The 13,218-nt window shown below is 39.5% G+C and overlaps 1 protein-coding gene and 1 long non-coding RNA gene across 2 annotated transcripts in view; both read right to left on the bottom strand.

Moving 5' to 3' along the window:
• Positions 1-3,001, bottom strand: part of nemp2 (nuclear envelope integral membrane protein 2) — a 29,303-nt gene extending 26,302 nt beyond the window's left edge. Inside the window, exons 1-4 of the mRNA XM_088607226.1 lie at positions 2,845-3,001; positions 1,999-2,105; positions 1,209-1,440; positions 492-564 (exon numbers count right to left, since the gene is read on the bottom strand). Coding sequence (XP_088463352.1) covers positions 492-564; positions 1,209-1,440; positions 1,999-2,105; positions 2,845-2,941 — 509 coding nt within the window. The 5' untranslated portion in view covers positions 2,942-3,001. The remainder of the gene's footprint in view (positions 1-491; positions 565-1,208; positions 1,441-1,998; positions 2,106-2,844) is intronic.
• Positions 1-13,218, bottom strand: part of LOC148648890 (uncharacterized) — a 314,784-nt gene that overhangs the window by 282,465 nt on the left and 19,101 nt on the right. The window lies entirely within an intron of this gene.

Below are 13,218 nucleotides of genomic sequence, written 5' to 3'. Positions count from 1 at the left end.
AAGATTTTTTTTAAAAAACAAAGTTTTGTGGGAATCTGGAACTAGTGAACCAGCTATACTGTCAAGTTGATATACTGTCCTTTTGTTAAAAAAATGGTTACTTATACATTGCATGAGCTAAATCGGCTAAACAGCCTCATCTGTAACATTTCTTATGATGGGTAAACTGGGACTTTCAAAATTGCACGTAAACATAATCAGTATAAACATAATCAGTGTTTTCCCACAAACTATAGAACACCCTTTAGGTACAGTTTCCTAAACTGCAATAACTAAAATGATAAATGCATCTGGAAAAGACAAAAAATAAAAGATAAAGATAAAGAAATAAAACGTATTTATTATTTTATGAGGCACTTATTGATAGCCAGCAGACACAGAGTGCAATGTATATCCTGCAGTAAAAAACAACATTTTACTGTGACTGTAAATTCACTGGTTTCAATTTTATGTAGACAAGTCTTTTTATAAAAACTCTATCATCAAATTACCTGCACAATGCTCCAGCCAGGTAGTAGAGGATCGCTCCACAACAGAACAAGGAAAACTGATATTTATTAAACTCTGAAATTATTAATGATAAGAATTAAACTTTGATATGAAAATGTTATGAAAATACACAATTTATTGTTAGATTGTAAAGCAAAGGAAGCAAAGCCAGGCTGCTAAAACATTTCTCATATTTTATTTTACTTACAAAATAACAAGGAAATCATTAAATGGATATCAACTGAAGGAATAAGACAATTCTTTAGACACTTTATAATGACTAATTCACTGGTATAAGACATGGTTTTTGAAATACACAGAGTATGGAGTACTATGTGTGGAATATGGAGTATGGTTTCGTTATGATTTTCTTTCTCTTAGAAGAATCATAAAGATTACTGTTGAAACTTTACTATATCACTGAAGCCACAATCAAGGCTGACAGTTTCAAAATAAATCTGGTTTACACAATCCATTTATTTAGGCAATTAAAATCATAGCTGTGATCATCAATTATGATTTTATGTGTTCTATTCAAACACCTGGTTTATAAAATTAAAATATAAATTTTTATGGTAACATTTCCACCTCCATCATTCTCTTCATACAGTGTATGCTTGCTAGTTAAGCTGTGAGTGTGCCTAATTATTATTGTGCATATCAGCAAAGATAAAAGCAACAAAACACAAAAGTTCAGACACAAAAATAATTCTACTTACTTCTTTCAGTTACGTGCAGATAATACTGCACCTGCGGGTTGATAGACTTTACCAAAAAGCATACGTCTTCATCAACTAATGCAATATCCATCCACTTTTTGTTCTGAGTCTTAAAAAAAGGCCAGTAATGATTTAAACTGGTCCTCAGAAAACCAAAAATGGCCAGAGAATCATTCAAGTTTCGTTCCAATGGAAACACAATGTGAACACCATCATCACCTGTCACATTCACCTAAAAAAGCAAAACATAACAGTGTTGTGTTACATGTATTTCTGTCACTGTAACTGAGGCCTAGCACCAGATAACAAGAAGAGGTACTGTATGTCTCATTTCATCACAAATTATACTCTTCAAGCCAGCAGTTCAGTCTACATTCACATTAGGCGCCAATTCGATTTGTGTAATTTTGCAAATTAATCACTAGACCTTATGCTGTCAAAAGAAAACACCATGAAATTAAATTATTTAATAACAGCAAATGCAACACATAATTTTAAAAACAAGCGTACACATGATCAGAATGCTCTAGGGTTTATTCAGCCTTTTTTTGCTTTGAATGCTGAAGCATTCTAATACTAGAATTTTATTCATGATAACCAGAACTATATTAACAACACTTTAAAGTGTAAATAGTTATAAATGTATTCCAGCAAGCCACAATGAAACAACAGGATATTCTGTATGGAAGTCGACTTAAAATATGCTAATATGAATAACGTTTTTCTGCACTTCAAGAGAGACAAACTAGAAATTAATACTAAACATTTCAATATGGTACAGAAATACTACCTGGAACGTGGACCAAATATTCCACCCAATCTCCGTTTGTAATCTGTAGCAGAAACATTGATTGTTATTTCCAAGAATTTTGTCATTTTCACTCACTGAAGTGCAATCTGTAAGTAAAACGAAAATAAAAAAATAATTAATTTAACCCATTACTTATAACCACTCACTTAGGCCTTCACATGGAACTTAACCAAAATGTATTGTTATACCTTCTGTACAAGAAGAGTAATATATAAAGTGTCACAAAACCTATGGGTTAGTTTAGTTAAATGTTCCGAATGTTTTTATTCTAAAAAGAACACAATAATCAGCACTTCAAGGTTTTCTTGTAACTGCTTTCAATGGATCTTTCTTTCTCTGCCCTTAATACTATTAGTATTACTTTAAAAACAAGCGTAAACACTGGAGCCATTTTGTACCGGGCGATGTTGATATTAATTTAAATAGTGGGGGGGATTACATTCCATGTTTGCACATTACTAATTAAAATCTTTATTATACTTATATATTCTGTAACTAAATATAATGTCCAGCTTGTTTATTAGGTTGAACAGCAAATGGGTTGTTTTGTAAGCAAACGTGTCAGTTTACAGTCGCCGCTCTACCTTCAAAATGAAATAAAAGCCCTGCACTTCACCACAGCAATGCAACGTGTTACTGCTGACTAGATTACGTCATGCGCTTAATTCTCGTTAAGCGCATAATATAGTAACATATCAAGTTTTTTAAAATAAGCTATTTTTATAAGAATGTTCTTTTGTAACATCTACACAAGTATTCGAAAACAAAACACGGAAATGCCTTGATATGTTTGAAACTTCAAAGTTAAAATAATGTATCATTTACCTTTGTTTGTGGTAATCTGGGTACTTTTTGCTACCATGCAAAAAGCGAGTAAAAGTCCCAAAGTTAAAATATTTGTTTTTAAAACGTGGATGTTCATGATGAGCTTTCACTGTAATGCAGTTTGAAATTCCGTGCGACTATGGTAGACAGCCCTTACTAGACGATACAATGAAAAGGATATAAGGTATTGTACACAAACAAACAAAAAAGGTCGATACATTCTTAATACCTAAATGTATTATTGCGTAAGCTTCTAATTTGCCTCAATCTAAAATAAGATCATATGTTTCCCAAGGTAATGAATTACAATGTTTTGAATTATTTTGGTTTATCTGGCGTGTACTAGTTTGGTCTTGAAACAAAGTTTAAGAGTACTTGCAGTTTCGATTCTATAACTTTCTAAAAGTGAGGGAACAGCTAGGTGAAAGTTAACATTTTTAAACTTTTCTTTGCTGCACACATTCTAATAATTTATTGTTCTAGCAGCATGTCTAAAAGGACAAATAAGAATAGGTAATCAAACTAAACACGGGACCACCGTTCGTTTCGCGTCCGTACTTAATTTACTACTAGACAATACTATGACCTGAATGACTCCCTGAGCAAAAGGCCCTCTTGCGGTAGATCTGTCTGTCCAATTGTTAGTGTTAAATCCTGGAAGTGTTTTCACATCGCGGATGATTAATGATCAGAATTTACATTTCAATCCGCACATTTATTTAGAGAAAACATCAAACACGATATTATGTATAAATTACTCATAAAATTCTTCACAATAAATAGAAATGCTATGTGAGTTTGCATAATCAATGCTCAAAATACAACTCTATGTTTCTTTTTCTGGAGGATTTTCAGATTGCCACTGAAAACTATACTATAAAAAGCACAGTCCTTCCAATAAGACATAAAACCGAGCTCCAGGTTCATTAAACATCCCAGAGTGTTTCTTGAAAAGACTAGGGGTGTTACACTGGTATCCTGGCCAATTTTCCCCCTGGCCTTTAATATTTAATATTTATAAATTTAATATTCATGGTCTCCTAATAATCCTATCAATTGGCTTCATTACTCTGTTCTTCACCCCACTGATAGCTGATGTGTGGTGGTGTATTTTGTCTGCCAACACATCATCCAGGTGGGTGGTACACAATGGTGGTAATGGAGTGGATGGTGTTCACAAAAGTACTATATAAGGGTAAGGAATTACTACACTGACAGACTTAAGGAACAGAATGTTGTGAGTCTTGAACAGAGAAGATTATAAGGAGACATGATACAAATATTCAAAATCCTCAAATGCATGGACAAACCCAGTAGGTTTCTTCTGAATGAACAGTGAAACACAAAATCATTTACTCAAAGAGTTGTGAGAGTATGGAACAAGCCACCCAGCCATGTTGTTCAAGCCAGTAACTTTGTTTCTACCAAATGGGCTAGATGGGCTGGATGGTCTCCTTGTGTTATTAACCATTTTTATTATTTCTAATAAACCAAAATATCCACCTCCAACTTGCACAAGGAGGGGTGGAAGGCAGGAACCCCAGTGCGGGCACTATAGTTTGTGGGTATGGCTCCACCAGCTGATAATTGCCTGAAATTATGTGCCAGTTGCTGTATGAAGCATGCATGGCCAGAAGGTGGTAACTATTCTGGGACCATTGAAGATTCCTGCAAAGAGGGGGAGGAGGTAAAAAGGCTAGAAATGTGGGCATTCGCAACTGTCTTGTGCAGTCTGAGCTGGAAGGGCTCTCCTTATACAGCCCTGCACCGCAAGGCTAGCTCTGACTGCTTGGTTTCTCCTGGGCTCCGTTCTGGGAATGCTGGACTTGTCCCTGCTGGCCTCCTTCTCCTTCTGTCCCGCATCCAGAAGGCAGCTTTCATCGTCCAGGACCCCAGGGCTCTGTCCATGCAGTCCACTCACCACATTGGCCACAGCCCAGATTTGGTTCCTTTCAAGCCCTATCCCTTGCACTTTTCCTTTTTTCTTCATCTTTTCACTAGCTGCCCTTCTGCCTCCTCCTTGGGGTGGCTTCCTCTCTAGGCTCAGGGTTTCTTTCTAGTTCTCACCCTCCGGTTTCTCTGGTTCTCTGGTTTTATTCTTTCCTTCCCTTTTTCTCCTTCCAGTGTCCCAGTAGAGCCTTCTGTTCTATCCTGGGGAGCCAGGCATCCATTGTCTGCTCTGTCTGGAGAGCATTTCACTGTAATCCTGGTCTCCCTAAGGATAAGGGCTCTGACTGGGACCTCTCCCTGCAGTTTTGCTTACAAAGGGCTCTGAGAGATGAAACGGATTTTAGGATGGGTCCTTGCCTCCCGTCATTCGCGGCTGTCTCCCCCAGTGGGTGCAGAGTACATCTGGGTATTCGATTCTGATTTGGACCCAGGCACCTAGGTCAGAGAGTGAACCTGGTAGACAGTGCTGACAGCGCACACCTGGCCTGGTCTCAGAGCAGACCCCCCATAATGGCGTGAAACCGTGAATCACTGGCTCCTGGGCCCTCTGACTGTTTGGGGGTTTCCTGCCTCGACAGCTCGGTGAGATGCCTCCACTCAGTAAAGTGCCTGTGGGCAAGCGCAGCTGCAACCTGAAGAGACTCCTTTTCCTATCCTGCGCAGCGACCTGTGGGTTGCCGACCTGTATCACATGTTTTCTTGCTACTGTCTGGGGCCTTACGTGCTCTGCCAACAAGTCCTGTTTCTCCCTTTTCTTTTCCATCACTGCCTGGTGTAGTGTGCTCCCACGAGGCACCAGTTCTGTAGGGGTTTGGGCATTTACTGGGACAATTATTAATTGTAGCAGTAAATCACAAAATGATTCTTTTAATGGCCTTAGAATCCAACCTTGCGATATAACTCAAACAACGCACACACACAGGTACTAATACACGAGGATACATTTATTAATACATAGAATATGCATGTAACCTAACAGATCTTATCGAGAGGGTTATCAGAATACAAAAGGTACAGTATATATTCAATCAGTCACGAAGAGTTACACATATCAAGAGGACATACGTTCGGTATATCATTCATTTAGACCGTTTCGTAATTGAACTTGGTTACAACTTCTACATTAGATACTCAAAACAAGTACATAACTCTTAGGAATTAAATTGATATCAACTGGTTGGGATAACAATTGAATTCTCGAGCAGTAATGCAGTGAAGTTGAATACTCATCCAATCTCTGGGGATTCAGATCTCTTGCGGGCACAAAGAAACAGTTGCAGGCTTCTAAGCTGTCCAATCTGTGCTCTCTGAAGACCGGCTAGTTAGTTTTGGCTGAAACTAGCAAGAGTTTGTGCACAGGAGAAAAGATGACTGTGGGTCCCAGCAGGTCAGGAAGAAGATCGGTTCGTTCCTGATGAAGCACTAGTTCTGAATAGTGATTCAGGTGTCCACAGTTCCGGCCTGTTCACGAGGCTTGCTGCTGATGCTAACCTCGGGTGGATCCTCTGGTTACTCTCTAGCAACCTCCGCTCTAGACTCTTAGAACAAAGGAAAGTTCTGGCACTTGGACACACTGGCCGTTCCATGGTTGTCCGGGCTGAGTCTCAGGATGGTCAGGAGGCGCACTGGGAGAATGTCCTGCCCTTGGGAGCCTTTCTTCTCCTGGACCGTCCTGCCCTGGAATTCTTTAGAATAGTCTCGCACCCCTGGAATTCTCCCTAGAGATTTCCTACTGGAATTTCTCCTACAGGCTCTCTGTGTTGCCTGTTTTTACCTGGAGGAACTGCAGGTTGTTCATTGGCTGAAAGTGTCATGGGCATCAGAGACCCACGTGGGTTACTCAGCCCTACCAGTCCCTGATTGGTTGATCAAGGTGAGATATGAGTCACTAACTCCTGACACTTAGGAATGCAGTCCAGATGTCCATCTGGCACTCCCTAGACAGCTAGGAGCCAATGGATGACCATTGATCATGATAGCCAGTCTTAGCTAAGTGCATCCCCATTTGGGAGCTGTCCCTTATCAAAAGAAAACATCTTTAAATCAGCCTGCATGAATAGCTTCTCTGTGGCTGCACCACAGAGATGAAGACAGAAGAGAGAGGCCTCATTTGGGAAAGCACAGCAACACTTAATTCTGTCTTATTAACAAGCATTGCCGCTACACTGGCTTGGGCTGATTAAGCCCCACCGGCAAGTAATAAATTATTCTATTTTCGCCTTTCCATTTTCATTTTCCCTTTTCCTAGCCCTCAATCAGTTGGGTCTACTTGGGTGTTCCGCCACTCTCCGATCACTTGCACTTGGGTTCTAATGCATCACCACCCTCGTTGTTGTAATCTCCCGTGGCATTGCACATACACATTGTCACCCTCTGAAATAAAACAGGATTATTTGTAATGAAGAAAGGTGACTGACTGGTGATTGGTGCATTCTTGAGTTACCAGATAGCTTTAGAAAATGGTACAAGGTTGCTAAAATTTACAAGGTTTGTCATTTTGGATACCCAACGTCTGTAAAGCTATTAAAGCCAGCTGTAGAACTAACAGTTGTCATGGCAGCCCCAGCTTTGGAAATAACTGAGCAAACACCACGTAGATATAAAAATGATTCAAAGTAATTGCTGGCTCTTTATATAATAATATTAATTATTAATTTATATAATATAAATATGTTATAAATATAAATGTATGTGCTTTGACTAATAAAAATACTATATATAACCAACCTTTATGAGTAATGACTGTATAATAAATGTTGTAATAAAAATGTTTAAAATATTTGTAAAATTTATAGTGTATTTTATTATTGTGTTATGTGTTTGAAATTAAATTGTAAATGAAGTATAGATTGAAATAAATATTTTATGCATGTTTAATACTAACAACCTTTTACCAATAACTCAGAGACTAAAAATGAACACAACAGGCATGACAAACAACATTTGTGACACATTTTCAATTTGTTGGGACCCTGAGCAAGGCCCTTAACCCCAGCTGCTCCAGGGTCACTGTATAAATGTCTGACCCTGCGCTCTGACCCCAAGCTTCTCTCTCCCTGTCTGTGTGCTTGTGTGTCTCATGGAGAGCAAGCTGGGGTATGTGAAAAGACAAATTCCTAATGCAAAAAATTGTATATGGCTAATAAAGTGTTGTTATAGAGCAATGGTTCTCAAACTTTTTGGACCAAGTACCACCCCTGATCAAACCAAAACATCCAAGTACCACCTACAAGTCATCTTCTCATAGGAACCACAGAAAATCTCAATGACCAAGATATATATATAGTAAAAATAGCACTGAGCACTTACCATTTCAGTGAGAGGGGTGAGCCTGTTTAGTCGTGCAAAGCAGATGTGAATTCATTGGTTGAGCCTTGATACAATTCAGAACTTTGACAGCAGAGTCTAACAAGTTTTAAATCCTCAGGCATTTTTTTGACTGCTAAGGCCTCACGGTGGATGCAGCAGTTCGTCCCCTTCATATCTGGAGCAACCTCTCTTATTCGTGCAACTACTCCGCTCTGTCTGCCTGTCATCACTCTAGCACCGTCTGTACAGACTCTGATTTTTTCGTTCATTCATTTTTTCCAGTCGATGCCATTCTCTTCGATAAATTCATTCCGAAGCTGAAATATGTGCTCTCCTGTAGTTCTTGTTGGTAGCGGCTCACGAAACAAAAAGTCCTAATGGGATGTGCCCTCAAACTCATATCTAAAGTAAACAAGCAAATTGGCCAAATTAACGGCATCTACAGACTCATCTAATTGCAGTGAAAAGCATCTGCTCATCTTAAAGTGCTCTCTCAGCGTACTTTTGACATAATCTCCCATATCATTAATTCTACGAGTATCTGTGTCCTTCGAAAGAGGCAGCAGGTCGAGCTGTTTAGCAGCTTTTTTCTCCACACGTTTCATGTGGTGCAGATGGTGTGGATCTCCCCCTGGGTCTCCTGAAGTCCACAATGACCTCTTTTGTCTTGTTGACATTTAGGGCCAGCTTGTTGTCAAGGCACCATCTTATTATATGCTCCACCTCATTTCTGTATGCAGACTTGTTGTTGTTGATCAGCCCAATAATAGTGATGTCATCTGCAAACTTAATTATGTAGTTGCTGCTGTAAGTGGCTTTATAGCCGTAGGTGAACAAGGAGTATAGCCTTGGACTGAGAGAGCAGCCCTGTGGAGCTCCAGTGTTTAGGAACGCTGTAGAGGAGATATTGTTGCCAATTTTCACCACATGAGGTCTGCCTGCTAGGAAATCCAGTATCCAGTTGCAGATGGATTTGCATAAGCCCAGATTCTTTTGGTGGGAACAATTGTGTTGAAGGCCGAGGTGTAATCAATAAACAGCATCCTAACATAGGTACCCTGTCCGTCTAAATGTTCTATGACAGTATGAAGTGCTAGAGATATGGCATCATCTACTGACCTATTCGGGCGGTAAGCAAACTGAAGTGGGTCAAGGGAGTCTGGGATAGAGCAATTTATATAGGACAATGCAAGTCTTTCTAGGCACTTCATGACCACTGAAATGAGTGCCACTGGGTGGTAATCATTCAAGCAAGTTACCTTGATCTTCTTGGGCAGTGGGACAATTGTGGTTTTCTTAAAGCACTCTGGTACAACTGACATGGACAGAGAGAGGTTAAAAATGTCTGTATACATGGGAGATAGCACTGGTTTTAAGGACACGAGGGGGGAACACATGAGCTGTAACACAAAGTCCCCTGGTTCACAGGGAGCAGTGATAGCGGGATCGGTGTTCTCAGCCTCAAAACAGGAGTAAAAGGTGTTCAGCTCATCTGGTAGAGATGCTTCAGTGGAGGAAATATCACTGGTGTTGCCTTTGTAGTTCGTGATTGCTTGCAAGCCTCGCCACATGTGCCCTGAGTCACCCCCAAGCTGTTTGAAGTTCTTCCATCAGCTGTCAGCTACATACCAAGTCAATGTTCTAGGGGCTGATCAGACTGTTAACTATTAAACACAGAGGTCTTCACTTCTGTTTCTCTTTCAGTATTGTGTTGCTAAGAAACACACCCAAAATGTCTCTTATATAGGGGTCACATGTCAAAATATTTTGTAATAATATGTGGTTTGGTGTTCATTGTCTGCTTCTCAGTTTTTTAGCTAAAGTCCTAAAAGACTTGGAGGCCCATGTCAGTTTTGATCATGTTGTCAAAAAGAACATACACAAATACAAAATCACGTTAGCTGTGGTGGGTAAAGGCTGTCAAAAGTAAATTTCTGAAATTCCGTTGCCTGTTTTAATAGGTAAATCATACTAGGAGTTCTCCTGCTCCAGACTTAGGTTGAAGGCAAACAAAGTGTAAGCTCCAGTAAAGTCTTTAAGGCCTACTAGAAGGGGTTTGTCATTCAAGCACTTGCTTGCTGCTACCACTGGGTAAAAATATTTGCAAACACAGTTCCCATTTTTTCTGTTTGATATTGTTCATCATCTGCATATTGTTACGTAATTTTATTTTTCAGGCACTTATTAACTGCATTCTAGTGTAGTACGATTACCTTAAGGTAGGGATGTAGTCATGATGACAAAATAAAGAAACTAAATTGGCAATGCCACATTAACCCACATAATCAGTGTGCCAATATCAAACTATACATATAAATGTTTAGGAGTAAAACACAACATAAATTGCAAACAAGGTTTTTAATACATTCATGCTCAACACACAACAGAAAACCACAATGCTGTTCATGATCGATCCATTCCATGTAGCTTTATTTATGTTGATTATTTTAGGGTTATGTCTAGTTTTTTGTGTAAATCAAATCAGTGGGCAGCCATCACCTATGACCAACAAACATTCTTTGACCTGACATTTAGAGCTTTGGATCTGACTTCAATGGAAATGAAAGTATACTGTTTTGCATCTAAAGAACAGAGCAAACAGGGACAAGAATGCAAGAGAAAGCAGAAAAAGGGACAAGAGAAGCGGCATGTTGTGGCAGCTTCCCAGCATACTGCTTGCAAATGCGCCATCGCTGAACAGTAAGGTTAATTAACTTCATTGTTGGATCAACGCTCAGCACAACATGAGAGATTGGTGCGTGTTTCATTTAAACTTGTCTGGAACCCAATGTTCCCAATATAGCTGTACAACCCACTGCATTCATCCTTGTTATGACCCCAGGTGTCTAGGGATAAAGGGGTGTAACATTTAAGATGGTTTTGGATGCAGGTGGGTTTCTGGTGAGGGACTTATGAAGCGTGACAACAAGTTTCGGTGCAAAACTGCTTTATTTTAAAGTGAATAAAGTGACTGGTACGTAAATAGGACACAATAACACACAGAGAAAGGGAACTAGAGCAATGCCAAAGAAGGAAAATAACAAACAAAATAGAGCTGGCTAATATAGTGAGGGAAAGCTGACCGAACTACCAAAACAAAACCTGAAACACTCGGTCTTAGGCATCTTCTAACGCCATAGCTACCCTTCACTAACTACCCAAAACCATACAAGACAAAAGGCACTCAACCGTCCTAAACTAGTGTTACTAATACAAAGATCAACTACGTGTGTACAATGTACCCGACAACCTTAACTAACCCTATACATAAAAGTTAATATAAATACACAAGTGAACTACGAATACAAAAAAAAAGGAAAACGAGTGTAGACACAAGAAACATGGTACAAAAGAACACAGAGGTTGATATAATACATTTGGGCAAGGTAATGGCGAAATAAAAGATAAACACAAACAAACGAAAGTACACAAAGACGAACACAAACCACCAAAGCCGAAGCTATAATGAAACACACACGAAGTGAAACGAACAAAAATGGAGAGATGAAGCCGAAGCAAAATGAAAGTGAAACCAAAGCTGAGCGGAGCAGAACCAAAGTCAAGCAAAAGGCCCTTCATTCTGATAACCTCCAAGTTAAATACTGAAGAAGTTGAGTTCTGATTGGTCGAGAGTTGATTGAAGGTGATGTCACAACGGCAAAGATGATGTAGTGATGGACCCATGGGGGGAGGGGGGGTGGTAGCTGAATACAGGAAGTGGGAAAAAAAACATACAGATACACACAGAGACGTAACAATCCTATACAGAATGGACCACACAGCTAATTCTACTGGCAAGAAGAAAGGAGGTAGATATTGTTTCATGATTAATATCCTTTGGTCCACTGATATTAAAAAAATCTCTATGGAATTTGCTAATCTAATCTGGAATACCTAATAATCAAATGTTGTAATTTTTACATAGCAAGGGAATTTTCAGCTATTATGACTGCGGTGTAATTCACCTGCATGCCAACGCCAAAGCAGCACTCAGATATACAACATCACCACCAACTATGAAAGCACGGATCCGGAAGCTGTCTTTATCGTGGCAGGGGACTTTAATTACTGTAATCTTAAAAGAAGTTTTGCTAAAGTACTTTCTGCACGTCTCCATTCCCACTAGAGGTAATAACACAATGGATCACTGTTGCAGAACCACTTGGAACATGCTGCTCCATTTCATGTCTGTATTCTAGAATATCTGACCATACCTCCGTGCTCCTTTTTTCTGTTTATAAACAGAAGCTAAAGAGTGCACCACTATGCAGTGCTGGTCAGAAGTTATCGAGCAGGAACTCATAAACCGCTTGGTGTATATTCACCAATGACTGATTGATGTATATTCAGAGATTCCTCCACTGATCTAATGGATCTAATGGGGGCAGCTCAAAACACATGTGGCAAGTCTTGCAGGCTATCATGAACTATAAAGGTAACACAAGCAGTATTTCATCCACTGATACATCACTATCATATAAGCTGAACACCTTTTACTCCCATTTTGAGGCTCAGAACGCTGAGCCCACTATCAAGGCTCCCTTTGAACCAGGGGAGTTTGTTTTTACAGCTCTCTATACATGAGATGTGTTCTCTCTTGAAGTATGTTAAAGAGCCTGAGAGAGTGAAAGCAGCCAGCCCAGATGGTTTCTGTCCTTGTGTCCATAAAACCTGAACAGGTCAGTTATCTCTTGTATGTACTGTAGAGATCCAGCCATTCAAAATGCATGCTGACTAATGCAGCAGATTGCGGCGTACACACTTCAACCCACTCCACTGCACCACACTTTTTTAAATGATTAAAATTATTCTGTTTTGGGATTGCACTACTATGAAAAGCGTCAAGTGGCACAATGTTTAACTAGGTCTATGGAAGCGTTTGGGCTGTGGACAGAAAACGCCTAGTTTAGAATCCCAGTCAATGCTGAGCCCCTTGGAACAATCCTTGCAGAGTGATATGGCTGCTAGCTATGAGATGTATCCTGATCAAATACAATCGCAAAGTTTACCTTGGTTTATTTAAGGTGTGGGTAAATGACTGTCAATGAGCAGTCCAGAAATGAGCAGACCATATATGAACATAAATGAACACATTAAGATCAGAAACAGAGAGAA

This window comes from Lepisosteus platostomus, chromosome 14, assembly GCF_059453375.1.
Source record: "Lepisosteus platostomus isolate fLepPlt1 chromosome 14, fLepPlt1.hap1, whole genome shotgun sequence".
Taxonomy (NCBI): Eukaryota; Metazoa; Chordata; class Actinopteri; order Semionotiformes; family Lepisosteidae; genus Lepisosteus; species Lepisosteus platostomus.
The sequence above is the reverse complement of the archived record's forward strand: the minus strand, read 5'-3'. Positions and strand labels throughout refer to the sequence as shown.